Source organism: Lepisosteus oculatus, chromosome 21, assembly GCF_040954835.1.
Source record: "Lepisosteus oculatus isolate fLepOcu1 chromosome 21, fLepOcu1.hap2, whole genome shotgun sequence".
In the NCBI taxonomy this organism is placed as follows: Eukaryota; Metazoa; Chordata; class Actinopteri; order Semionotiformes; family Lepisosteidae; genus Lepisosteus; species Lepisosteus oculatus.
The window spans coordinates 16,043,269-16,071,081 of record NC_090716.1 but is presented as its reverse complement, the minus strand read 5'-3'; the positions used below and the strand labels follow the sequence as shown (position 1 = coordinate 16,071,081).

Here is a 27,813-nt window from a genome sequence, read left to right as displayed (position 1 = left end):
CGGAATACAAACCAGCAGCCTTCCAGCCACAGACGCATATCCTGAGCCACAGAGCCACCGCCCCGCCCCCCTTTACCTGTCAAGTGCTTTGAGTGGCGTGTCCAGAAAAGCGCTATGTAAGGGAGTCGGCTTCAACTGCATGGCCAGTTTGTTCTGTACCCCAACAACTCGTTGAGATGAGCTCACCCCTCACCACATCCCTGGTTAGATCTTTCAACCCACTTGTGCTCTTCAGGTGGAGGCTTGTTTGAGTCATCTTCCTCAGCCAGCAAGTCCTGACGGTGATTTACATTGGCGGGGCAGTCAAAGGTTTTGATTAATGTTGATTGTTGTGTGCTGAAACCTTCCTCTTCAGCTCCCTTAGCGGTGGTGTGTCTTGTGTGTCCTGTCTTATCACACAGTGGGTCATGTTCAGGAAGGGCTGTTTACTGCCAGGGGGTAAGGCCTGTGTTCATGGAAGAGTGAAACATCGGTCAAAATGGAGTTCCTTAAGCCAGCATCCTGGCAAGTTTCGTGTGAAGCCTTACAGATCCATGCCTTGCAATGACCGTGTTGTGGTTCATGAGGAAGTGGAGATAAATCCCTGCGGTGGAATGTCACCCTGTCCAGGTCTTTCCCCGCCTTATGCCTCTTGCTTGCTGGGATAGGCTCAGGCCCCCCCACGACCCTGAAATGGAAGAAGCAGTTAGATGGGTTTTTTTTACACAGCCCTCCATGTCTCTGATGCTCAAGTTCGCGTTTGTCAGTCCAGCCATGTACAAGCATACAGAGGAGCGAGATATCGTTCTCCAGGTCTACTGTGCGAATACAGACAGATACTGACAAGGCAATGTAGATATAGACATTTCTGACAGGGTACAGGGTAAATAAAGTGCAATGTGCAGAGTGCAATCTACTTTACGTACTGCTCTGGTGGTATTTGGCCAGTTTCTATCTAGTGATGTATCAAGACCTTAAAGTGCGTTGGATTGTGGGAGAAGTAAATGTTCACAACATGTAGGTTCTGCCCCCAGTCAGGTGCTGTACTAATTCTCACCCTGGTAATGCACTATCGCAGCAGATGGCCAAACTGTGTGTTCATCATGTTTCAGCACCAGCAGCTGACATTTATCACTGGTGGATATGGATTTATGTCCAAACAGTATTCAGTCATTAAGACTTCACATGCCTTTGCTGAGCCAATCGCTTGCACAGTTTTGAACTCCAATTACCCGGTGTTGTCTAAAACATTGTAGTGTAAGAAGAATGTGCTTCGGTAGCAACTTGCTCGATGTCTTCCTCTACTTGTATACAGTCCATTTTTCAAAACCATTTAATTCTCAAGAAGTGATGGTGAGACAGCAGGTCAGTGAATGAGCTAGACCAGTTCTGTATGGATGTTAACAGTAATCGCCCCACTAATCAATGCAGTTGATCGTATAGGTCGGGTACCCTCAAGGTCAAGCACCTTGTACTGCAGATACAGTAAGTAGACTTGCGACAGCTTTGTCCACAATCAACAAACCAGTTAGCCTTGGATGTGTTCGAGGGAAGGTTATTCTTGGATTTTAGGGTAGTTCGCTTTTTAGCATGATAAGATTTTGTCGCCTGAGGGATTTTTTGTATGGGTATCCACCAGTCCTATACATTTAAATAGAATGCAAACAAAAAAAAGGTAATGTGGTGTTCTGAAGTAAATTCACTGGAAAAAATGCAGCAAACTTGAAACCTGTTGCACAAGCCTTTCGAGTATATAGATCATTACCCTTCTCCCTGCTCTTGTCTAGGAGAGACACCTTCTGGAGAGCTGGGGTACTGCAATTATCACCTCCAGATTTTTTTTCTCAGTCCTAGTAGCGTTTTTCACCTCTTGATTTTCAGCTTTTAATTCATTTGAGACTGTCTTAATATTAGAGCAGCCGTGAAAACACTTCAAAGTAAATGCAAATCTCAAGCAACTGTTTAATTTAAAAAATGAATATTTAATTCTAAATATCAATTGCATTTTGTGATTTTTGTGAGCTCGCAGAAAATACATTTCATTGCCAGCAACTACTACTGCACGCTGTACTGTTGTGCATTTGATAAATAAACTTTGATTTGATTTTGATTTGATTTGTAATTACTTGACCACAATGCTAGTTTTCCCATACATCTCTATTGTACTCCACTTTATTCTAGTGTTACCTCTATTTTTTTATGAAAGCTGAAATTCTACAATAAAATTGTAGATTTGAATATTTCTAAACAGCTGTGCTTTATTCCCTGTGTTCCATTCAATGCTCTCTGATAAAGGAAGATCCTGTGTGTGATGTACTATGATGCTATTTAGGATGCCAGCATCTGTTTCGATAACAAATGGCCAGTTCTTTCAGGCCCACATGTGATTGAATGGAAATGGAACTTTACAGATTTTATCGCGGTCTTAAAACAAATCTTGAACTCTGAAAAGGAATGGAAGAAATAATTAAGATTTATTAATCTGATTTATGGTTGGTGTTACTTTTTTAAAAATGATTTGATGTCTTTGGTCCTACATTTTGCACAGCTTGGACATACATTAAATCAAGAATATTGACCTTTTCTTCTTGGTCTCTGTGAACACTTAAGGTGGACTATTCCTCCTTCGTTAGCCCCTGTTGAAAGGCAGGATTATATAAGAGTGCCAGAGAGTGCTGTTGCATTGCTGCAGCTGATGTGTCTTCTTGTAGGGTGGGGGCTGGTTCTTGATGTTTCCCAAGGGCTGACCTCGCGTTCATTGGCGACGGTGCCCTTCCTTGCTCAGTGTTCAGTAATATAGCAAGTCTTTTGGATGAGGACAGACGAACAGGCACAGTGTAATGGTGATATTCAGTGATGCAGAAGGATAAAAGAACGCACACCGTGCCTTCACAGTCGATCTGTGACAGTGTCGTCCTCTTCAGGACGCAGGGTTTGCTTTTCAGCAGGGTTGAATGTACCTCTGTGCCTTGGAGTGTGTTTTTCTCATTGCTAATGAACGTGAGGTTGGTGTAGTCAGGTTATTCACAAGCGCCCAGAACTTCCCATGAAAAATGTGTGCACCAAGGGGTTAATGCAGCTTTTCTTGCTTCGTCCCTTTGGAAAGAACGGCCTGTAGCCTTTCACAAACTTCTAGGGATGAACCGGGGATAGAGAGCCAGGAGGCACAGCTTGCACGGGGATTCAGTCATTCTTCTTGAGGTTTTTTTCCTTTTTATTTTGTGAATTAGTTGGGGAGTGCCATTCATGCGGAGCGGTTCAGTGGGATGAATGTAATGTGGCCCTGTGTGTGTGTGTGCGTGCGCGCCCCCTGCACTGTGAATGGTGTCGTGACGTGACTGGAGCTCCTCAGTGGGGCTGGGGGGGCGGGGGGTTAGATGCTGTTTTCCACGTGACGGAGACACGGTCTGGGACACGTGCCGTGTCTGGGCCTGCTAGATGGAGTGAATCGCTCACATCCATCCCTTTCCCTCCGGCGATTCCTATCCCCTCTCCCCCTCCCCTCTCCCTCCTGTTTGTGTCACGACTCTCTTTATTTATTTTAAAAAAATCTCCCATCAAGTCAATCCTCTTTCTCGTTCTCCTTTTTATATCTTCCCCTTGTAACTTAATCTATAGCTCAGGTTCCCCTTTTCTCCCGTTTAAAAGTCCTCTTGCCTTCAATCTTTTATTTTTGCAGCTTTAGAAATTGCTATTCTGATGCCCTTTATTGTCACTGGAGCGGTACAGTCAGCTCAGGCTGGAATCAGCCAATCATGCTGTAAGCTCGCTCTTTATTTATTCCACAACAAGGGCATACGTGAAGCTCAGCTGTGTTAATGCCAGGCTACATATGCACAAATATTGCAAGCAGACCCAAGTCCTGTCTGAATGTGAAGGGAAATTAAATCACGCAGGTTAGTGTGCACTGTCGTGATGTAGTCTGTTGATCAAGGTAAATGTCAACTATATTCCAGTCTCATTATGCAAGAAGGTGATTCTAAAGATTTTTCAGGGAACAAAAATCTTAAAATATTTCAGTGCTTCATTATTGTTGTTGCTGTACATGGGGTGTGGATATAGCAATACCTCGATCTTAAACCTGCGGGGGCCTGCTGTGTGCAAGATCGATGTAGGGTGATTTTGCAAAACTGTTTCCTACTGGCTTGTCCAGATTCCAGATTGTAACTGGAACCACAGAATTGGAGATGTTCTGTTCCTGGGCATCTCCTTGTCACAGCACACACACCCATTGAGTGCACACTTTCCTGGTTGTGCATAATAAAGATAGGAAACAAGACTGAAGGTGGGTCAACGAACAAAATGTTTCTTCTCCCTGCTGGTAGAATTCACCCTGTATTTGTTCGAACATCAGAGCCTATTCTGCTTTTTCTGTCAGAAGTTGTTGGAAATAGACTAATTCACAGACTAAATACTGTACATTGTCTGGACATCTTGGTATGAACTGGCCGGTCATTAGTTTTTAGTTGGGAAGAGCTTGTTTGTGTTCCTTAATAGCATATTTTTAGTTTCCCTGTATAATTCATAACACGATATAAGCATTCTATCACAGTGACAAGATCTTAAAGTGTAAACATTTTTCAAAGATCTTTTCTGCTCAAATGTGAAGCGTTTTTTTCCTTTGGTGCTATTTTAAGTCATGCCTATAGAGGGCGATGTTTAATGGCATATCATGCTATATCTAGACCTCTGTATCTTTTTTTCAAGATCTGTTATGAATTAAAATTTTGCTGTCCAAATTGTTTTATATGGTTCTTCAAAGCATCCATCTTTGATTTGTCTGCTTTAGACTATGAAGTCCAGTCTTGTCCTTTTGGCCAGAACTTGCAGCAAGTGCAGCACTCTCGGACGTGTGGCTCGGCGTGCTGTATACAAGCCTAGTACTGTGCGATACTGTATAGTCATGTATAGAACGACTGCATCGCTCGCACTCCAATTTCATGACACGTGACAACAGAATGCTCACGTTAAAGAAATATGGATAAAGTATTTGTATCTTACATCTCGTGACCTTATACATTTTATTAATCCTTTTTGCTATGGAAAACATCTGGAAGTTTTCAATTCTAAATGTGTTGAGGCCTCCGAGGATCCTTCCTTCATTACCCTGTCACTTGTCTCTGGAGATAAGCAGGCATGGTCTCCAGTCCACCTCTGACGGGTCTCCTCCACTTGAGCCCTGTGTGGGGTGCGCTTAGCGGCAGGACAGTGGGACCACTCTTCTCTTCAGGTGGCAGACCCCGAACCTGCGGCTCACTGGGCCTTGCAGGGTGGTTGGGAGGCGGTGGGCGCCGCCTGGAAGATGCCGAGGTGAAACTGGATTGGCAGGAATGTGCAGCTAGTGCAGAAGCATAGAGGGTGGCAAGCTGAGTCTGAGGCTGTCGGCATGGTCTCCAGGGCTCCTCAGAGGGCTCCTGTCCCACGCCAGGAGCCCAGCCTTTCGGCACAGTGTGCAGGTCTCTTGCTCGAAACGTTGTGTTCTCTTTCTTCTTTTTTTCAGCATGGAATAAACCTATTACTTGTTCCTTTGCAGCCTACGCATGCTGACGCAGCTACCCACCTGAACTACTGTTTTCATAATGATGAGTTGGGTGGGTCATACCTGTGTATTTTAGAAGAATTGTTTTAAACTGAGCTGTGGTCAGGGCATTGCTGCATGCCTCTGGTTTAATTTTGACCACTAATTTGAACTGATTTGGTTCAGAAGTAATTTGACATGCTTTTTTAGGTATTGAATGTTTGATGATTGAAAAGTCTCTGCAGCAGACTGTATGGATCCCGTTTTCATTCTGAAATAAAAGCTGCATCTGTCTGAGCAGAGCCCTGCTCCTCCCGCAGGCAGCGCCATTGAGCGCCGTGCTTGTGTGCTCCTCTATGGCCATTTCAGCAGAGCTTTGCTGAGGCGGTGCTTTGTGAAGCTCCTGAATGTTTAATGCCAGGAAGCTGAGTAGCTAGTTTGTATTCAAGTGCTGTAGCTGCACCAGACAAGACTGCAGCAGTGAGCTGCTATTTTTAATCTCTCCCATTCTTTTTTTAGCCTGTAGAATATTTAGTAGCAGAGTTTGTGGTGTCAGGATGTCAATATTTCTGAACGTGATGGTACACGCTTTTTTTTCTCCTTTCCAGTTCTTTTTTTTTTTAAGCTTAAAAAAAAACCACACTTTGGGTTTGAGATTCGTGCGTCTGCCTGGCTCGATCCGTGGATCCTTCACGCAGCGTCTCATTCACGCGCTTGCTTACGCATCTGACTATCGTCGTGTGTCACGGGTTCCTTGGCGTCACGCACGAGTAGGGATTAACCGTCGCTGCAGCGCGTGTGTCTGCGCGGGGAGGAGGGGACCCCCTCCACCTGCCTCCCACGCCATTAAACAGCAGGGATTAGGGGTCTTTTCCCCCCAGTGCTCACTTTCGTGCCTTAGCGAGCTCTCGCACTCTACAGCACACACTGCTTTCTTCAGTCCCAGTTTAGTTGACCTGACCAACCAGCACCCCCCTGTCTTGGAGAGCTGCAGAATTGGGGTGTCCTGTCTCTGCCAGTTCGGATGGGAAGGGTGAAAGTACTGCAGTGTGTATAAATGCTTAGCTCCCCCCACCCACCCACCCAGTAGGATTTGTGACAGGATTGTAAAATGCCAACCCTGTCCACTTCATTGGCTGTGGGACAGTCCCAGAAGCCTGGACAGGTGTCGTGCTCTGAAGGAGTTGTTCTAAACTGCATTATGCGGCAGTGCAGACATTTCTGTTGAGCAGACAGTGGCTTCATTGGGGGGCTGACACAAAGGGCTTGCGCGAGGCAGCTGGAGAGCCGCGCTGGCGACAGGCGTCAGGAGGGCGATCGGTGCACATAGACCAGCAAGCCCAGACAGCCACACCGAAACTGAGACCTGTGTCCGACACCTTTTCCAACTGGATAGAAGTATTAACTAGATGCCAAATTGGTTGGTTGTTTGTAGGGTGACTTTTTTTTATCCCTCTCTTGGATAATGAACGGGACTTACACCTTACATGTGAACTTCACCAAATGGCTCTGCAAACTGTCAGCTGTTTTTTTTTATCCAGTTGTTGTGGTTGTGATGCCTTTGTTGCAATACTTCCATTTTATCCTCCTCTGTAGTGATGGCCTCCATTTTGTGGTGGTGATGTCCTGGTATTTCCCAGTATTGCAGTATGTTAGTGTTATACAGAGAGCTGTTGATTATGAGCTTAGAGTATCAGGGTATACACCGTGGCATTGGTCGTCATTTTTTAAGTGTCAAGATTACCTTCCTGTGTGTTCAGGTTGCACAACCCCCTGACTCTCCAAGTAGAGCTGTTAGGCTCCTACATGGGAATGACTTTGCCAGTGCAAACTGGCTCAGAGCATGTTGGCAGTGAATAATTTATTTAACCAGTTTGTGGTCCATATTGCAGAATGTTTTGGTTGGGTGTGTGTGAGTCCTCTTGAAGCCCAGAGCAACACTTAAGACAAAAAGCATGGAGTCAGTGCAGTCGTCTTAGTGCATTGTGATCCTTCAGACCTTCATTCATGATTTCATGCTTTTGTCACTTTCCTTCTCTTATTTGTAAAGATTCATCTTTGTAAGACATTTTCTGTCTCAGTAGTGCCTGAAAGTGTTCTGTGATCTGAACCTATGATTCCACAAACAGCAGTCTTTTGCTATACACTTTTGTAGTATCTTTTGAGGATATCCCTGATCTTTTTTTTTCTTCTGTGCAATAGTTGAAAATAAACCAATATATGGTGTTGATGTCCAAGTAGTGTTCATTCAGAACTAGTTTGTAGCATTCATCCATTAGAGGTGGAAGCTGAGAAAGGATGTTAATGACAGGCCCAACACCTGTGGGACTGTGCAATACCAGTAGGATTGTTTTTCCTTGGCTTTGAGAAAAAATGGAAATTGAACTCTATTTGCATTCCTCGATTTTAGCAGCAGAAAAAACAGTTGATTGTGCTTTAGGGCTTGACTGTGTTCTTTTCATCCCTTTCAGGCTGTCTTGGGGATTTGTAGTGGTAAATAGAGTTGAATAACAATGGCCAATCCCAAAAAACAAGGACGAAAATTCCACATTTCATAATCTGAACACTAAATCAGTCTCTGATCTGCTACTGTATGTGGTTGCAACTAAGCTGATCAGAGTCCAAAACTTGTGTTCAAGCCAGGTGAGGGAAAGACTGCTTGGCATTAATAACACCAAAATTTCCGCTTGTTTAGTTTGTCCACATGAGTAATTGTTTACTGCGTCCACAGGGTTTCATGCAGATCTGCTATGGACAGATGTACATAATCAGAAGACCTTCAGTTTCAAATGAATATTTTTAGCTCTGTTCTAATTCATACTACATGTTTAGCTGAAATGTGATGCATTGTAAATGGGCAAAAACAAGTAATCTCCTTGTCTTGCTTATCCTCCAACTTCAGCAGTGTTATTACCATCTGTTTATCAGTGAGTTTTGGATCCGTGCTCAACACGGAAGCGTTGAGGTTTTTCCAACTCTTTCCAGGCCTGTTCAAGGACCCAAGACCTTTGCCGTTTTCCTGTCTCTGGGACTGGGAATCGGTGGTAGTCCGAGTTCCTTGTGCACCCTGCCTCTCGCACAGCTCCACCCACTCCCTCTGCCTCATCAATATCCCCCTCACGCGCTGCTCTCCCGCCCACGCGCACTCTGGGACCCGGGAGCATTTCTAAATAAAGCGCGCGGTGGCCCAGGTCCTGCTCCCTCTCCTGCTGGCCCTCTTTCCTCCCCACATCCTGTACGAGCTGCTGCTCACTGCCCGCGGCCAAAAGCGCAGCTCCCGCAATCTCGAAGAGCGGGCCGGCGGCCGATGCTCCGCTCACGAGTGTGCTAGTCCTGTGCCAGCGTGCGTGTTGGGTCGTAAGAAGAAAAGGAATTCTGTGAAAGAATCCAGAATGCAAAGCTGTAAGCCCGTTTCCCTATTTCACATGGGATGCCTATTTATGTTGGGAGCTTCGATGTTGAGGGATACAGTCTGGAATTAGTTTAAGTCCTATAGCTTTTACATCGGGCTATCTCATCACACACTAGAAGTCTCATGATTATCCTGGTGTGTGCAGGTGGTTCAGATATGTTTCAGCCGTTTTTCCATCATCCATATCGGTCTGCTAATATTTTAGCCCTTTGCCTAGGAAAGTTAATGTGAGTATGGTTAAGGGCAATGTGGTTTAAAACCACTTGAACCTTCTCTGGTACAATTTCAAACTGTTGTTACCAAATCTTCTGAGCAGATCACAATTCAGCATTTGTGACCCGGAGCTGTTTTTTTTAAATGTTTTTAAAACGGCTGTATATAGAGCACTCTAAAGAAAGGAAACAGCCAGTATATGATGTCCACCATAGAGAGTCTTGGCTCCTGCAGTCCAGTGGGCAGCTGCTCAGCTCAAGGATCAGCACTGGTATAGCAATCCCAGCATGCCCTGGTTTTCACCTGTCCTGCCCCTGCTGTTCTTGCCTGCTTTCCAGCTGTCCAGGAGGGTCCTGCCAACATGGGTGTGAACTTTCCAAGTGTGGGAGGTCATCACAGCCCGCTTTTTTCCCTCTCAGCTGTTTAGTTTTCACTGCACTACTGGCCGTCGCAAAATACAGGTCTTAACCTAAAATGCTAAAAATGAGTTTTGTACAGCAAACATGCAGATATGCTTGAAGTAGATTCAGCGTCAGCCGTTAGATTGTCTGGTTATTTGGTTGCGAGAGTGAATTCAGGCGTGTGGTGGGACACTAAATGATGGGGAGCACAAGGTGACAGGAGGCCTGTCAGGAATTCGGCGGCAGGGCAGAAGAAAATGAGCTCCCGTTTTCCTGTGGCTGTGAAGGGGTGGCGTCTTGCAGCAAAGCCGAATGAGGAGAGTGATCTCCTTGCCTAAAACACCGCTTGCCTCGCCTGCAGTGAACAACACGCTTTGTCATCTGTCCATAGAGGTTTTTAGGCAACCGATTCATTTTTTTGGGGGGGATACATTTTTGATTTATTCTCTCTCATCTTCACTTCAAGCTTTCCCTCTGCTCACGGCTTGCCTTTCATTCTCCCCTTTCTATTTTTAGCCAACCTCAGGATTCTTGCTCACTCCCTTCAATCCTATTGTTCGTCACCAGCCCCCCCCGCCCCCCGCCCCCCTCCAGCGCAGCTCCACTGCATTGTGACTGCTGATGTTAATCTTTAATCAGCACTGAGGCGAGCAGAGGTCAGGAGGGTCTGCCTTGAATACTGAGATGGGAGAGTGCAAGAAGAAAAGGCATTTTTTCCCCTTTCTTTCTATAAATACACGCCTGCTTCTGGCTCTCTATTTTTAGATGTGAGAACTGAAACGGGGGTGATTGGGTACTGGCTTAAAATAGCCTGCTGTCTTAGCAAGGTGAGGACAAACGAAGCAAGCACATCAGAAAGCAGCCGGGCAGGATGGAATCTACTTTAACCCTTTCAGTGAGGAGCATTTCTTGTGGGTTTAGTTTGTCATTCCCCTGCTTGCTGCTGCATAGCAGCTGCCTTTTTACTGGGGTGGCTCTTTTACCAGTCTGTGGTATACATCCCCACACTCCCGGTGACCACACCCCATCTCGTGGGCAGCTGGTCAGCTTTAAGGACAGTAGTGATCTTGCAGTCCAGCAGGAGTTGGGACTAGTTTTTACTTGCCCAGTGTCTGCTGTTTTTGGCCAACATTGGTGTGAACTTTCCAAAACGTGGGAGGTCATCACAGCCCACCCTTTTATGCCCAACTGTGAAATATTAGCAACACTATTGACGTCTCTCCCAGTCACAGCTCTTTCTTTGGTCTTGATGTGTAGGTGCCAGCCCTTCATGATTGCCAACAACTTTGTTTTTGCAGTCCCTATCAAATGAATACTAATAAGTCAATGTAATCTTTCCAGTTTAAATGATTCTATTTCATAATTGAATCATTTAAGCAAAACCTAAATCTTGCAAAAAAGTGGGACTCATTGCTTAACAAATGTCTTGTCATGTGTGTTCTTTTGGGTGCCTTAGTAAATGGGCAGGTCTAATGACTGTCCTGAATGCAGATCCTGACCAGTTATTGACCTTTAACAACTCCTATGTATCCTGAAAATGTCATCTACTTTTTTTAGAGATCTCCACAGGAGAGCAATTAGTGGAGTCAAGTTGCTGCATTTCCCCAGAACTAATTCTACACACTGCAGTTGGTGTCGCACTAATGTCCTGAAAATTTAAAACTCACTTTTGTGCATATGTTTGCCGCAGTATGGGATAGGGGAAGGACGTGTAGTTTTCAGTCGGAAGCACTTGAATGAGGGCAGCATGGTGATGGCACAAGGTCACCTTGCGCTACATTCAGTTCTGGACTGGGGCGTCTTCTGGGTGCAACCGTTTGATTACAGAGGCTTTTAGCTCATAATAACAAGAGGTTTCACTTTCAGGAATTGAAGCCATAATATAAGTGTGAAAAAAAGATCGTGCCACTTTCACAGAAGAACACTTGGGACAGGGTCAGTGGACAAGCAGATATGATGAGTGCTTTTGTCCCTTTCCAGGATGGGTGTGAATTGGCTTGGTCGCGTCCTGTCGTATAGTACACCCACTGCGTTAAGGACTCTCCGGCAGTCTTTGCCTCTGTAATGCGCAGAGCAAAGCTGTTTCATGAATGGTCTGTGCTCTCAGAAATGCTCTGCACTCGTGCTGTAAGAACCAATTTTTGTTTAGTGGCCTCAAAGATTTTTCAGATACCACAGAAAGAGCCTCATGTTCCTTCAGCTTCTACAAGTTCTAATCCCCTTTAGCTGAAATTGTCTATGTAATCAGACTTTTGTAGTTGTGAAGTTTTAACTGAGAAGGGACTTCCACTGTAAAAGAGTTTGATCTGTTTCAGGTTTTTCAAGCTGCAGACTCTTGCATAAGTCAACAGCTGTTTAGACTTGTTATCTTGTTTTGACTCTGTCTGGCACAGACTGATGTTGGTTTTCTGTTGGTATTTTCTATCGTGGAGCTGCTGAAATGGATCAAGCCGCATCGCAGTGGGAGTCTTCGTTTCTCCGCTTTAGTCAGACGGTGTCCCTATTAATCGTGGCATTAGGAAGCCGCAGTGCTTTAATTATTCTCAGAAAATTCTGTATTTTAATATTCTCAAAACTATTATTCTCTTTCTACTAAAATTAACTGCTCATGGTTGATTAGGCACTTTAGCCACACTAAAGTGGATTCCTGGCATTTGGAAGCTAATTCTACTACTTTGGCCTTAGATTATTCTGGTACACAAAACAAGCTCCTGTTTGATGATCCAGTGGATTTGCTTTTGATTTACTGAAGTGAAACTGTGCTAAATGTACTTATCTGGGCCCTTAAAGACGCAGTGTACTCCCCCTGTACTTTTCTGCACACTGACTCTTTTCTTTGTCGCCCCTGGTCTAGTTGTCACTGGAGCCACAGACGGAATAGGGAAAGCCTACGCGGAGGAGGTAGGACTTCACTGCTTTGCCCTCCATTCACAAGACTTACGGGGGGTTTAGTGCTCAGAGAGTCAAGGGTGGTGGGTGTCATAATGGTGCTGTAAATAGAAGCTATTTTTGTTTTAGAAGCATGGATCACTTAAATTTCAGAAAATCCTGTGCCATTTGGGAATTACGCATTTTCTGTTAATCTGGAGTGTTCAATCCCTGATGTGCCTCAGATCTACTAACAGCAGAATCTGGGTGAGCACCCTTCCACCTCAACAGACAACAGGCCCCCCTCTGTCCTCTCCATCTTGGGCTGAGCTACTGCAATCCTGTTTCTACTCAGAGAACATTACCCCCGTGACTCAGAAGTTTAACCTGGGACAAGTTTGAAAATCCCAAAAGTGAAAACGGCAGTTAATTACATATTGTTGATAAGGTCCAAAATATGACATCCTAGATAGACATGTACAGTTTCGTGTGTTCAGATGGTCTTTTATATAATATTGGTGTATGAAACAAAACATTCAGTGATGGTAAATGGTGATTAAAAACACTGTTGCAGTATCAACAAGGATGTGCATTTCCAATTTAAAGAGTTTTGAAGTGTCCTGTATATATTGATGTTCCTTATTAAGAACCTTTAGGGTTTTTTTGGTACTAAATCCTTCAGACACATATGATCAATCTTTAACTGAAGAATACTGAATTTGATTTAACAGGACCTTGAGGAACATTGTTTAGAGGAGAAGTACCTCTATCTGAGTGTGCTGGTATTCTGTGTTCTATGACTGCTCTTGGCAACAGGCATATAATCTTGTGCTTTTTCTTTCAGCTGGCTCGACGGGGTTTTTTCATCTTTCTCATCAGTAGATCTCAGGAAAAACTGGACCTGGTTTCCAAATCTCTCGGTGAGTCTGAATCTTGTATGTAATCCTCTGGGTGAGGGCAGCACAGTGATGGCTCACAGTCGCCTTGTGCTACATGCAGTCCTGGGTGGGGTTTGCTTGGGCTTTCTCCAGCTGCTTGTTTCTACCTTCCAAATTCCAAAGATAATGCTGGCTGGGTGTGTGTTTTTTTACCTGTGCCCTGGGATAGCTCCTGGCTTGCCGTGTCTCTCCTTAGTGCAGCAGCTATGATGAATGAATAGTCAGTCTGTAGGATATAAAAGTCTTGGAATTCTTTATGAAGATTTGGGTTGCAATACGGGATAATGGATGAAAAGGTATTGAAGCATTTCTGTATATGTCAGACAAATTACTGACAGGTGTAAAGAACCCGGTTTACATTTTTAAACATTTAGAAGCATTTACAAACAAAACATTTAATTGCAAGAATTGTTTTCAAGTAGCTTCTCATTGAAAGTTATTTTGGTGTGGATAGTTATCTGAGAATGAAGCTCAATTGGAGGCTTTTTTAAAGGCTTGCAGCCAAACAGCCTCTTTCACATTGTGAGCTAGACTTTCAAAATGCCCCCAGCTTTATGAAGACTTTCCCAGACTTTCTAGTAGTTAGCTACCATTTTATTTTCAATTTGCATTTCTGGCAAGAATTCTGGACAGCTCTATGATCTCATCTTAAATCTCCTAACTTTTTCAGTCCGTGTTAGCTCTCCTTATTAAGATGGTTTGATTCTTTCACTTAATATTCCTCATGGTTTACATGCAGATTTTGATACTTTCAATAGCAGCACCATACTTGATCATGTGAGAAATTATACAAGAATGGCTGTTACTTCTCTTCGTTGGTTTGTCTACTGTTTGGGTAATGGGAGTTAATTTTGGATGCTTTAAATATCTAGTCCAACTCATCTTCCACATAGTTCTGTGCTGAGACCCTAAGTGTTTGACTCTTAATCAGATTATATGTGAAACTGCAGCAAGACTGTGGTCATGTTCACAGACATCCAACATCCACTTCAAGCTCCATGAATTCAGTGTAGCTGCTGATGGTTCTGAAATCAAGTCCTTGACAGAAGTTAGAAACTTTTGATCTTGTTGTCAGTCAAGCTGTCACATGAAGAATGTTATATTGCTCAGTAAAGGCTCTATCTGAGGTTACAATAATAGTCATGTATAAGTAAGCTCAGAGGGTTGCAACACCTTACTTACCCAGGAGTATCGGATAAGGATAACGTCTTCGAACGAGATTCAGGTTTTCAAACCATCGTCAATTACTGTGATAGATTACACACTGTCTGAAGATGAACATAAGATGTTTTTGTTGAATTTGTAGATCTCCTTTTAGTCTCCCTCTGAGAGGGAACTAACCTTAACAATCAACCTTCTTTTCATCCAGTTTAAAGATGAAACCCAGGGCTTGCAGTCTCATTAATTTGTAGGATCTTTAAATCATTCTATGTTTAGGTAATAAAGTGACCTAAAAATCTCCAGCTCCAGAATTTGAGAAAATGGGAGCAGAGTGCATTTTCTTCAATTTTCTGTTTTCGGAGTATCCAAGATGGTCAGACATGATGCAGCCTTTTCTTAAGAAGTGTGCAAATGAAGCCCCCTTTATAAGCATGCTCTGAATTGTTCACAAATGTGTGGTTCCATTAATTAGACTCTGAAGGGCCGGGGCCTAGGAAGCTGTTAGGATGGTGGGTGTTCTCTTTTTGGCTGCAGTCTTCCTTCTGCCCTGGAGTGAAAGCTGGGAAGAAGCTTCTAGCAAAGAGATTTCCTCCCTGGCATTTACCTTTTGAAAGGCCCTTTCGGAGGCCTGGCTCGTGCGCGTGTGCTCGAGTCAGCGAGTGTGTGCCCCGCGCGTCGTGATGCGACGGCACAGCGCTCGTGTGCGAGGCGTCTCCTGAATGAATGTCACTCAGGCTGATGCAAATGAGCCGCAGCTATTTTTAGCGCTGTTGAAAGGCAGGCGTTCAGCCAGCTGTGCATCCTGCCTGCCACAGGCCCGCTGGGGAGCGCAGAAGTGGTATTTCGGATCCGGAGCTCTGGGAGCGGCGTGCCGGCGTGTCCGCACGCGTGCCGCGCCAGCAGTCACGACCGTTCCAGCGTGAGGCTGCTTCAGGAGTGCTGCCAAACTGCTAGACCACTAATAAAGGGAAAAATAAAACAAGTAGCATGCCTGTTACACGCCTATTGTGTTTGCAAATGGTTGAATTCCAGACCTTTTTAAATGTCAGTTGTGATCTTTTAATACAGTTTGCCCTGTTTTTCATATAAAATCTTCGTTGTGCAGTTCCAGTCTCTTTGAAATCTTTTTAGAGGTATACAAAGGTGAAGGTTTTACTTCAGAGTGTAGTTAATTTTTTGGAAGCTGAAAAAAACTTCCATTGCTTAAAATCAGTTGAGTATTGGGGGAAAAAATAGATTTAAAAGGGCCCAATTTGTTTGGTTAGAGGTGCAGTTTACATGTTAGCAGTGATGGAACACAGAATTTCATCTAGTGACACGGGTGTGGTCATTCACGTCTCTTAACAGCTCATGCAGAGTCAGGATTTAGTTTTATTTTGGTATTAAACTGGAGGTTGCTGGTAGCTTCATAATATACGTTGGGTACATTAAATTAGCAATCCAGTTTTGATCAAAGCTATATGAAAAAGGATTAGAAAAGACCGAAAAGATATTTGAACATCTTACGTCTGTGGTTGTGCATCTGAAATTATTTCGCTGTGAAAGAAATTGAATTATGTAGAAAATTAGACAAATGATTGTTGTTTTGTTGATTTAAGTGATATGCATACAATTTTAGAGGGCAATTCACAGCTGGAAATGTTGCCTATTGAGCTATACCATCAGACACGATTGTATTCTTACACCACTGATCCCAGTATTCAGTTTTCAGAAATGTCAAACTTTGTGTGCAAATGCATAATGAAACTTAGTCTTAGAAGTCTGTACTCTACAGGACCAAGGTTAATTAGGCAGCATTTCTAATTATAAGAATATTTAGACTTTATAGATTGTGGAAAAACCTATGACATATATTGTAGTTTCCCCACTCATCCCAGTCTACAGCAGGTTCCAGTGTACAGGCACTTGCTTGTCCAGTTTCTTCAAGAGGAATAGGTCTGAATCCCTAAAGGCACATCATGACTTGTGTGGCTTCCAGGGGTGGTCTCACACACTGCTTGCCTGGGGCTTTCACAGTTGAGACCAGCAACACTGATCACAAATGTTAATGAAAATAAGGGCTCTACACAGGTCATGTGTTAATGTCATTGCATCTGTTACAAAGACATAATGCAGCACAATCTCAATCACAAAAGTATTGTGGATATATAAATGCTATAAATAGTTTCTTCCGATGCTTAGTATGATTTAGGTTTGGATTTGCACTTGTTTGTAGACTGTTGACTTTTCTATTAATACAGTAAGTACTGCTGAGTGACAAGTGCAGCTCAACTGAGTCAAGTGCAGTTAGTTCTTAAGTTGTTTCTGGGTCACAACCAAGCATTAGATTCCTAGTGCTGTTCTGAATTCTGCAGCACCTGACTCAGGGGGTAGATTCTGCCTGGAGAGCAAATAGTAGAGGCCTGTGCTGCTGCTGCAGATCACTGGCGAGGGCAGTGAAGGAACACCCGGATTGAATCAGCTCTCAATCACTTGGTTTCACTCCTGCCTTTTCTGCTTCAGACATCAGACAATTGGATGAACAGTCTTAGTGACACAGGACCTGGAACTGTTACATGGCGAACTTCACTGTACACTCATGTCCCACAGACCTGCTGCTTGCCTGGCCATAGGTTAGGGGCGGGGCGGTGCTCTGTGGCTCAGGATCTGCGCCTGTGGCTGGAAGGTTGTTGGTTCGTATCCAGTGGCCAGCAGAGGAATCTTACTCCGTTGGGCCCCTGAGTAAGGCCCTTAACCCCAACTGTGTTTCATCACATTTGACTGTTGTCCTTGAAAAGTGTTCGAATTACAATCTGCTGCTGTTTATTTGATTTTATGGTGCAATTAATGTTTTAGTAGGATTGTGCCCATTTCAGGTATCAAACAGTTTTGCTGAGAACTCCTGAAACTGCAATATTAAGAGAATCCTTTGACTGATTACCAGATTTCCAGTCCTGCCATTGCCTGTTTGCAAACTGCAAAGCTATGCTCTCCTCCTTCACAGCTGCCCGCTGATGTGTTTGTGATTCCAGCCCTTAAAATCTAGTGGGTTTTAAATCATAGTGTTGGTACGAGTGCATCCTTAAATGGCATGAAAGTGTTGTCGATCGCCATGAGGACTACATGTGCTCAGGCACGGTACACTGTGCTTTGAGCCAGTGATTTGTTCGTGCCAATCCCCCCCCCCCCGCATAGAAGCTCAGAATCCCTCCGACGGCTTGATCGTCATGGAAAGACTTTGGTAAGAGGAGGATCTCGGCTCGCTCCCTCGCTGGGGGTTCGGTGTCGGAGGCCTTTCCCTCGAGGGGCGCGCTCGCCCGGAGCGAGAGAGGGCAAGGTGATGCGCTGAGATGGCCGTGTTTGCACGACTCGCTTTTTTTTTCCTCTCCGCCTGTGACATTTACGCCCCCCCCCCCTCCCTTTTTTTTGTACGCAGCTACCTCCCCTCAGCCTTCTCCTTCCATTTACCTCCGCTTTCCCGGTTGTCATTCTCTCCCCCTCTGCTTCGCTTTGTCAGAAGCACCGCGCTCCCTGCTGGCTCCAGCAGTCTGGCTGAATGGGCACAGTGGGAAGGGGCTGCGGCGCTCAGTTTCCTCAATGGAGCAGGGGCTGCTGGGAAAGAAGCTTCTGGATCGCTTTGCCATGAATGGGATTTTCCTTCTGCCTTCAGTGTCTCTTGTATGAACAGGAAGTAGTCCTTTATACGTTGTTGCTGCATTCTGTGGATAACTACAGGCCACTTTTAATCTATGCTAGGATCCAGGGAGCTTCTGTAATTACAGCTGATGAGGGATTTAATTTGTAGTCTGTGCTTCCTCCTTTCCCCCCCCCCCTCAGTTTACTTTAAATAAGGAAACCTGGAAGCTGTGTGGTCAAATGTTAATAAAATGCTAATAGCTGAGAGATGGACCAGTTGTGTAGAAAACGGGCATGAGAGAATTTCGGGGATGCTAGGTTGGTTGGAAATGGTGTGAATCAGGTTCAGTCACTGGCTTCTTCCTTGTTTCTTTGTGCGTTTGTAACTGAGAACAAAATGCACTTAACGTAAAGGTTTATCGAACAAATTCCCTAGCTAAATCACTTAAGCCAGTACCCTGGCATCTTTTAAGAAATATCTGGATAAGATCCTTGGATAAGTTATCCGTTAACTACCAAACAGGCTGGATGTTTCCGAATGGCTGCTTCTCATATGTAACTTCCTATGGTATTATTTTGTAATTATTTCAACAAGTTTTGTTTTCAAGGAGAGAGGACTGTGCAAGTCGATACAATTAAGAAGCTTTCCATAAAACCGTCCCCTGTCACAGGAACCAAGCCATCTCAAACTATTACTCCCATGACAGTGACAAGGTTTATAATTGCACTGCAAGACAAATCTCCACAATAAACCGAGTCTAATTTATTGAGACATGTCGGAGATGCAGTGGAGTGGACAGTGTCAGCATATTCAAGAGCAGGAAGCTGCAGTTGTAATGAGTTTCTTATCCATATGTCCCCTTTGAAAATGGCTCTTTTTCCTGTGTTCTATATCCCAGTTCTGTAGGGTTTCATGCATGTGTCATTATTAAAACTGCAGACCTGTTTGTTCCTTAGTCTGATGACCCACAAAATATCACATGCTTACTCAGAGGTTCCAAAGTCATATTAATTTGCAAGTTTTTTTTCTCTCCATTTTTCGTTCTCCTTTTAAAGCATTGTATAACCTCAGATTCTGATGAGCTGCTGGTGTTAGTCCACTGTGACATACAGAGGCATGAGCCATCATGGTGCTGCTTCCCACTAGTCAGTCCAGTCATTTCTGGCATTAAAAAGTTGAGCCTGTAGTCCTCCAGCCTCATGTCTCAGTACTGTATGTGTGCTGTTGTGTGTAGCCAGAATCCATGTTCTGTTCACAGGTCTTTGCTCTGGACCTACATATTGGAAAGTTGCACATGGACGTAATGGTCTAGTCATAAGGCATTTTTGTGGCACAAACCAGCCCCCCCTGCTGGTCAATATAGGTAATTTTGTATCAAGGTTTAGCATCATCCAAGTACCATTTTGTTGCAGGTTCATGTACATCATAACAGTTGCACATGAAGCAATTTCCTTTCCTCCCTGAGTGAAATGTTACGTTTCCTTATTAAACTATTGGTCAGACTGCCCCCAGCATTTCATCAGTCAATGAATCAATCTTTTTTCAGGCCCATCGATGTGATTTGAATATTGAAGGAGCTAACGGCTTCCACGTGTATTTTAGTATAGTGACTTTGTCCCCATATGGGCATCTTCACTTTGCTTTTTATTTTGAGTCTCTGTTAAGTCACCAATCTTGAGGGTACAGCAAAGAGTTCATGCGTTACTTTAATAAACAGATCAGTCATGGTTATGTAGGAAAGCAATCTCTGTAATGGGTTAGTGTTGGTTTTATACCTTACAAAACTGATGGGTGTGCAGCATTTCTCCTTTTCCAAATGTATAGCCCAAATAAGGGAATGGGTAATAATAGTAATAGACAACCCTTTTTTTTCCCCACCAACAGAAGTCTGTTGAATCCTCATTTGTAGAACTGAGAAATGCTCCCAGTTCATGCAGTATCACAAGGCTTCTAAAAATTGTAATTCCAGACAGCACGCTGACGGGTCTGGACAGTGTTTGTGTGAAACACTGCCATCTACTGGAGGCTTGCCTGCATTCACTCCAGTGGAACTGCTCAAAACCAGAGCAGTATCATATACCCCCTGGTTTGAGGATCACTTGCCCCATGTTCAACTGGCTTTCTGCTGTTCTACATGCACAATCTCCTATGAGGCCAAACAGTCGCTAGACTGCAGGACCACAATGTTTGTAGTGTGCACACCAGCCTCTTTTAGATTTCCCGATCGAACTAAAAACAATTTCATCTGTAACTGCTGCACACGTTGGGAAGATTTTTAATGATCACATTTTCCTGTAATTAGTGAAAGGAACCTGCTTTAACTGCAAAACATTACAGAACTGGTCCCTTTTTGTGTCACACAAGCAGTGCAACCTCTTTTCTTAAGTGAGGGACATTGGTGGAACAGTTCACCTTCTGAGCTGCAGACATCCTTCCCATGCAGTAATAACAGTAAGGGATATTCCAGTTTTATTTTTTTACCCAATTCTACGTTAATCAATGAATAATAAAATCTGTTTTGTTTTCTCCTTTGTCCTGAAGGTGTGTTGTCAAAGGGCAAACTTGTATATGAACTATTCTCAGAATTGCTATCTGGGTACAGAGGGTGTTTTTTTACTGCAAAACGAAGACTAATAACCCAGTAAGCATGGGTTAGTATAGGCCGCCGGTGCCTTAATGATCCTTACAGATGTGACCAAATAGAGCTGTCCACAACATGTCAAGACGCTGAAAGTTGACAAATAGTAAAGTCCTTAGAGTCTCAGTTTTTGTCTCCACTGTTGTCTTATTTTTATTTTGTATTGAGCCCATCAAGTTATATACAGTATATGTAGAACAGATTAACTCCCTGGGAGCTACCTCAATTGACTATCATTTGTTTTGAAAGGCTTCTCCTTGTCTTTACCATGAATCTTTTAGAACAAGAACTAGAACAAGATCTAGTTTTTTTTAATGCTACTTTAAACCATATCAAAACTGTAGGCTACAATTGACTGGTTAACAGACCATTCAGTTGTACTTTCTCAGGGAGGAAATGTTAGACATCAGGCCAGGTCGCCAAGATCAGTTGACTTTCTGAGTGCTTACACCCTTTTGCTTTTATGGTTTTCTCAGAAAGCCAATTCGGCGTTGAGACAAAAACAATCGCTGTGGATTTTGGGGAAGGACGTGAGATTTACCGCAAGATTGAGCTGGGTCTGACTGGTTTGGACATCGGGGTTTTGGGTGAGTAAGACTCCTCATTGTGCAAAATGATTCAGAGACCATTTCATTACCTCACGTGTGTGGGGAAATGGACAATGGGCAGATAGTAAAAAATGAAGAGTGAAATAGTTTTATACAGTAAATATTAATCTTTCTCATTAATTTCTATATTGATGCATGATCTTTTATGACTTATCAGCTGAATATATTTACTGTAAATACTATATGTTTTCAAAATGTACAATAGTATCTAATCTGTGTCCTCAATTGATCTGATGCCCATTGGTAATGAAGAACATGCTCTTGATCTCAATGTATTAAAATGGTAGCACAATGTGGAAATTAAAACTCAAAACATTGTGTGGAGTAACATGAAACTTGTATGATTAGATTTCTGAGGAGGACACAATTACAATCACCCGGACCGACGGCATTTTCATTGCAGTACTTGTCATTGGCAGAAGTTGGAAGGTGTTTTTTGCAGCATGTAAATATTCAAATACAGCAAGCATTATTTTTTATTAAGGTGGTTAATGGTTTGCTGTCTGTTTCACACCAGGTGACAATTTTTTTAAGAAGCCCGTCTTAAAATGGAATAAATAGCTCCTGCTTTCAACTTTTTTTGTAAAAATTTAATTCTTTCAATTTAAGACTAATGTGATGGGGTCTCTGTCTGTATCAGGGATAGCTAAGCCTTCTGTAATTAACTACGTGCTTTGTTACAAAAGGAGATACAATGAAAACCGATCTTTATTGAATTCTTTTTCTTTTGCATATTATATGTAAAACAGTGTAAAAACATTAAAATGCTTATTCTTTGCTGCTTAGGTGTGGTTTCCCTCTATGAAAACTAGTCTTGGTATAGGCAAAGGGAGGGTGGCGATTTCATACTTAATGCACGGGTGCCATCTTGTGGTTAAAAAAGGAGTCTACGTTTCTCAATATTTTTGGAAGGGGTCATTTACTGACGGCTAATACAGAACTTGTCAGTGCCGACCTTTAGGTTTTGAAAGTATAAGTCATTAAAAAATTTCATTAAACAAGGATGTTGACAATCTAACTATTTTAGGTAATCGTAAATCTTTCAACACTACGCACTGCTTAGTAGTCCACTAGTGACAATCTAGAGATTCCTGTACTACACTTATATTCATGCACACTGCATTTTTTCTGCTGTCACCCATAAGAGTCCATAAGAATCCATTCTTTCTATACCAGAAAGTTATTGCAAAAAATGTGAGGAATAAAAATTCTAAAACGTTCATCAGTGTCTTTCAAAATTAGATGCTTATCTTTATACCCCCCTAAAAGTAGACCTTCTTACCGTTATCCTTCCCCAAGCAAACACCCAACAATTTCAATCCGCTTATCATAGAACCAGCTGCACCCAAGGGTGGGAGTTACCTGTCTAGCAGAACAAATTCTTGATGTTCCCGTCCTTCTGAAAAGAGATTTAGGGAGATGTGTAAGAAACACTAGATCATTGCTCTTCAGGACCAGAGTTGCCTTAGGAGCTGCCATAGCTTGGCATGACTTAATGTGCAATTATAGGATTGACTTGCTTTTCTCTCTCTTGGGCAGTAAATAATGTGGGCGTTTCCTACACTTATCCTGAATTCTTCCTCAACATCCCTGATGCAGAAAATGTAAGTACTCTATTTGTTTTCCTACTTCAAAACTAAATAATTTGCTTAAAATGTCAAGATGCAGGTTTCAGAGCAGTTCTCATCCATCCTTTAATTTTTTATGCTGACGATCAGACCTTATAAAATCATTCCACCTGCTTTTGTTTCAGAACAACCAGCAATGAGCTGAGGGGGTGAGGGTGGGATTCATACAAAGTTTAAGAAATTATTTGTAATGGGTTCTGTGGTAAAAATACAAAAATATACTGCTTTGGACAATGTGTGTTTTTTAAAGTTTAAAAGGACCGTCTGCAAATTCCCAATACAGTGGTACAACTTTGACTTCATCTGCATTCATGTAAAAAAAAAAGCAGTCTCGATTTTGTAAGAAAAGGCTATTTCTGTTTTCCTGTATTTATTCCTATTATTCTGATTTTCTTATACAATATCAAATGACTGCTGATTAAATGCTTCACTGATCTTCAGAGGAAAAGCATGTCCTCAACCACCTAGGAAAGTTATCTGAATCTGTGATATTTTGGTGTTACTCGAATCTCTGACTGCTTGGAGTTAAGATTAAAAGTTCAGTTAATGAAAAGAATTGTCATCACCTGTTTTTCATGTGGTCTTTGTGGTGGTTGCTCTAAATATAAATTCATAAACTGTTGGTTTCATTGTGTTTTTCAGGTCATCAACAAAATGATTAACGTCAATATTACGTCTGTTTGCCAGGTAATACACTGCATTTTTATTTGCAGTTGCTCAAAACATTTGTCCCCCCTTTATTTTTTTTTAGAAATGTAGAGGAAGTTCCACATACATAATAGTATTGGACTGATGAAGGCTCCGTATTGAAAATGAACTTCTGTTCTCTTGGATGGGATGCTGTTCCAAGTGTGATGTGTTCTGTGATGGCGATTCCCAGCCCTGGTCTCTCATTCCAACTTTACTTCATTAAATCCTGAACTGACATCACTGTCAAATTCTAACACTTTCAAGGGTCTCTTCTCCTTAAAGGTTGGGGACCTTAACTGAATGGATAATAGTAAAATTGATAATTTGTTGCATTTATATATTGCTTTTTGTCCCTAAGAATGAGGTGCTGTGCCAATAGGAGAAGCCCTGCTGACATACGGCACCCGCCTGGGTGATGCATGACGGCTGATAAGGCAGAGAAGGGAGAAATTTTCACCTGCTGAATTAAGGGGGTCTTTGGGTAGGCCAGATTGTACGGGCCCGGCGTGACTTTAGCCAGGTACCTGCCCGTGATATTAATGTGTCCTGGGCTTTCTTGAAATCCGAAGGACAGCACGGCACACCGCAATGTGTCCCTGATCTCCAGATCATGGCAACGATTTGGAATTTCTGGTCCAGACGAAATAGTGCCACCTACAGGTCCACCAATGGGACTTGCACCCATAGCATTCAGTTTTTTCTTTTAAGCTCTACCATCCCATCCCAGAATATTGTTGGAGTTATGGGCTCGGGTGGAAATGAACTGTTAATGGCAGAGTATCATCAATAGCTTTTATTGTTCTTTGCGTGTGTCCACCCGCTAATCTCTAATAATGGAAGGAGAGGGGATAAGCGCCTGGTGAAACTTTCCTAACGCCTTTTGTGGTCGTCCTGCCAGATCTTTGACTGGAGAATAAGCTCTGACACCCTGTGTAACGAGCCATCCCTCACTGAGAGCCCTTTCAGCAGTCACCTGAGCTCCTGGAATCTGTTATGGCTCGGTGCTGTGGCTGATTTTCGGATACGGGCACCTTTGTTTGCCAACGTGTTGCAGTGCTGATTCTCTCTTGCTGGCTGGTGCCCCGTGCCGCTGGCTCGTGGGGAGAATTTGTGCTGGGAAGTTGGGGGCGGGTTGTGCTTTGCGCACGCGAGCCCGGCTGTGCGCCGGAGCGAGCACACGGACACGGAGAGGGAGGTGGGTGTCTCCGCTCCCCCTCCCCCGCACTTGCTATTGTACCTGCAGTTCCTGTGGTTCCCAGAGCAACAGTGAACTACACCCACGCTGTCTGTTCTTTGCCACCCACGCAGTCCCTCTCACTCCTGCTCTCGCTCTCCATTCCTCTTTTTCCCTCTCCCCTCTTGTCCACAAGTCCGCCCACTCCTCTGTGCTCCAACACCTGCAGTTCTTCAAACTTTATAACGAAGAAAGACCGGCCTGCACTGTCCTGCCTCGCTCCCTGCCACCTCCTAAATTTAATTCATGGATTTCTTCAGCTTCTTATAATGACAGCATTCATTTGTCAGACTGCAGAGAGGGACTCTTCTCCTTGCAGGTGTTGGCAGTTGAGGAGTGTGTGAAGGAGTCTGGCATTAGAGGCTTGGAGACGGGGTTGTAGTGATGTATTTGGATGCATCAGAGCTGGACAAGGTTTTGACTTGTTAGTGTAGGCTGCCCAATAGCATGGCCATAGGTGCTGGTGCTTTGTGACTCCGGGTGTTGGTCTGGGCCTGGTTTCTGTGGAGTTTGCATGTTCTGCTTGTTCTGGTAGGGTTTTGCTGGATGCTCCAGTTTCCTCCTGCCTTCCGAAGAAGAGCCGTCTAGGTTTAGTCATCTGTTCCGTAGAATTCCTTTCTCTGTATCCATGGTGTCCCATCTAAGGGGGAGAGCGGCTGTGCTTTGTGCCCCCATGCTCCCATCTGGACTCGGGAATTTCTTTAGTTTGCCACAACACCTGTCAGGATCCAACGGCTCTTTGATAGCAGATGGGTGGATGGTGACAACTGTGTGACATAATGTGAGGTCGAGGTACTGTAGTTAGATGACTGGGGAGACCATTTTTATCATTTTAGTGGTGTGGGAGTGAGGCTCACTACTTAATGATCACATTTTTCCCCAATTTATTTATTCCTTGTTTTCTTTAAAGCACAGGGCCATCTTCAAAAATCCCACTATTAAGTACCTTAAATGCCTAAATGGGAAAGCCTCACGCGTTTAGCCAGTGGTGTTCAACTTTATGAGCTCCCGTGGGGTCTTGCTGGATGTCAGATGTCCTGTTAGTGATGCCTTCATGTCTGCTTGGACTTCTTATGCAGGACAGTTCCAGTGTGCATGACAATTATTTTTAGCTGAAGCAAGCCATATATTTGGGCTATTTTCATTTCAAAATGAGAAGGTGCCAGGTTCACTTTGCTGCAAAGCCTGAGAAGTCCACAGTTCTTATTGGCTGTTAGTTTCTGGTTCCCAGATTATATGAAGCTCAACTTGATAGAAATGCTTTGGCATTTAATTTTTTATTTGCTGCTTATGTGAGAAGTTAATTTTATTCCCGCTTTTTAATTCTGATGAAGACTGTCATCAATGATCTCATATATCATTGGCAAGAAATTAAGAAAATTGCCATCTGCCACTGATGAGTTCAGAAGCATCCCATTGTATTTCTTTGTGGTGCTGGGAATTATTTGGAAACGCTGAGTCAAGTTTGTAGATGTACAATCCCCACACAAGGGAGAATTTTCAAGTTCAAGATTTAAACTTTTTGGCTTCAGTGTTTTTTACAGACCAAAGTAACTGTGTGAGGGGGATCCGTTCCAAATTAATCTTGCAACCCTTTTGTACAGAAAGTTTTAACAGGCATTTCGAAAATGCCACCAATACAGACTCTCATACATATTTCTTGAGCTCTCTGGTGCCTTACCTGAAAAAAAGTTTTCCTATTTTCCACGAAAACAAAAAGTGCAATTCATCTCTCAGAATACTGCTTATACAGCTGACTGATTGGAACTTAAATAGCAGGAAAAAGGCAGGTATAATATTCAAGCATATTCTCCTATTTTCTGCGACGCAGTGAGATTGTTGTGCATGGTGTCCATTAGCACTTGTCTAAACCTGTTTTGCTTTCTTCCCCCAGATGACGAGGCTGGTGCTCCCGGGTATGGTCGAAAGGTGAGATGCTCTTCCTGACACATACCTTGATTATAGAACTGCAGGATTCAGGTTGCAACCTCCTCTCCATCTGGGAGTTTTTGTGCAAAATAAGACTGGTTCATGGCTGAAAGTCTTGTCGAAGGATTCAGTCAGTTTCTGTACATCACAATTTTGAGGTCTGTGCTTAAGTTTGTATGATCTTTTGGAAAATCATGTTCACTGGCTCTGAAGATTTTTACCTTTCTAGATTTGTCCACTCAACTGAAACAGAACATTTTTTATCAGTGTCAGTTTCCCCAGAAGCCCATCAAATTGGTCACCCAACACTGCTGCCATTCAAGAAATGTAGTTGTTACAGGTTTTTGGTTTTCAATGGGCTCCATTACCAGGAGAGGGTGACAAGCAGTTGACTAACTTGGGGTAGGGAGTCATGTGGAATGGCTGGAGCATGAGGGGATATGTACTTTAAGGTCCAGCTTATAGGTATATGCCGTCCCAGTGCTTTACTGTCAACTCTTCAGTGGTTCCAAGAACATCTTCAGGATCAGGGCGGACATGTTGGTCCAGATGGACAGCACAACAACGGCGGCTTATTTAAGCCTGGACATGTGTGGCAGGAGGCCAGGCCACTGAAGAGACACTTGCCATGACAAATGGAAATAGTTAAGTAAACCTTACGTGCAGAAGGCAACTTGCCATCCGCAGAAAGGTCTCCAGGAAAATGCAAATTGGGGGGCATGGGTCAAGCTCACACTTATATGTGCGCCTGGTGTTTAGGGCTGGCCCTGGCACTCCAAAAGGAAAAACCCAGTTCTTCAGACAGACAGACCCTGTTCAGAGGGCCAGACAGTCTTCTGCATGGGGGTGCCCTGCTCCAGAAGGTGCGGAACTGACAATGAGGCAGCTTCCACGGGCACTACGTTCCATGTGCCGGCAGGTGGACTGAGACCTTGTCCAGCCCAGCAGGGGCCTGCAGGTGTGCGGCAGGGTTTGCAGCC

The 27,813-nt window shown here is 43.5% G+C and overlaps 1 protein-coding gene and 1 long non-coding RNA gene across 2 annotated transcripts in view; one reads left to right on the top strand and one right to left on the bottom strand.

Moving 5' to 3' along the window:
* Positions 1–27,813, bottom strand: part of LOC138224455 (uncharacterized) — a 115,584-nt gene that overhangs the window by 43,669 nt on the left and 44,102 nt on the right. Inside the window, exon 3 of the long non-coding RNA XR_011182950.1 lies at positions 22,715–22,751. This is a non-coding gene — a long non-coding RNA (uncharacterized lncRNA). The remainder of the gene's footprint in view (positions 1–22,714; positions 22,752–27,813) is intronic.
* hsd17b12a (hydroxysteroid (17-beta) dehydrogenase 12a) overlaps positions 1–27,813 on the top strand; it is a 47,556-nt gene that overhangs the window by 7,674 nt on the left and 12,069 nt on the right. The window contains exons 2-7 of the mRNA XM_006642442.3: positions 12,378–12,424; positions 13,236–13,311; positions 21,221–21,331; positions 22,892–22,956; positions 23,623–23,667; positions 26,799–26,833. Coding sequence (XP_006642505.1) covers positions 12,378–12,424; positions 13,236–13,311; positions 21,221–21,331; positions 22,892–22,956; positions 23,623–23,667; positions 26,799–26,833 — 379 coding nt within the window. The remainder of the gene's footprint in view (positions 1–12,377; positions 12,425–13,235; positions 13,312–21,220; positions 21,332–22,891; positions 22,957–23,622; positions 23,668–26,798; positions 26,834–27,813) is intronic.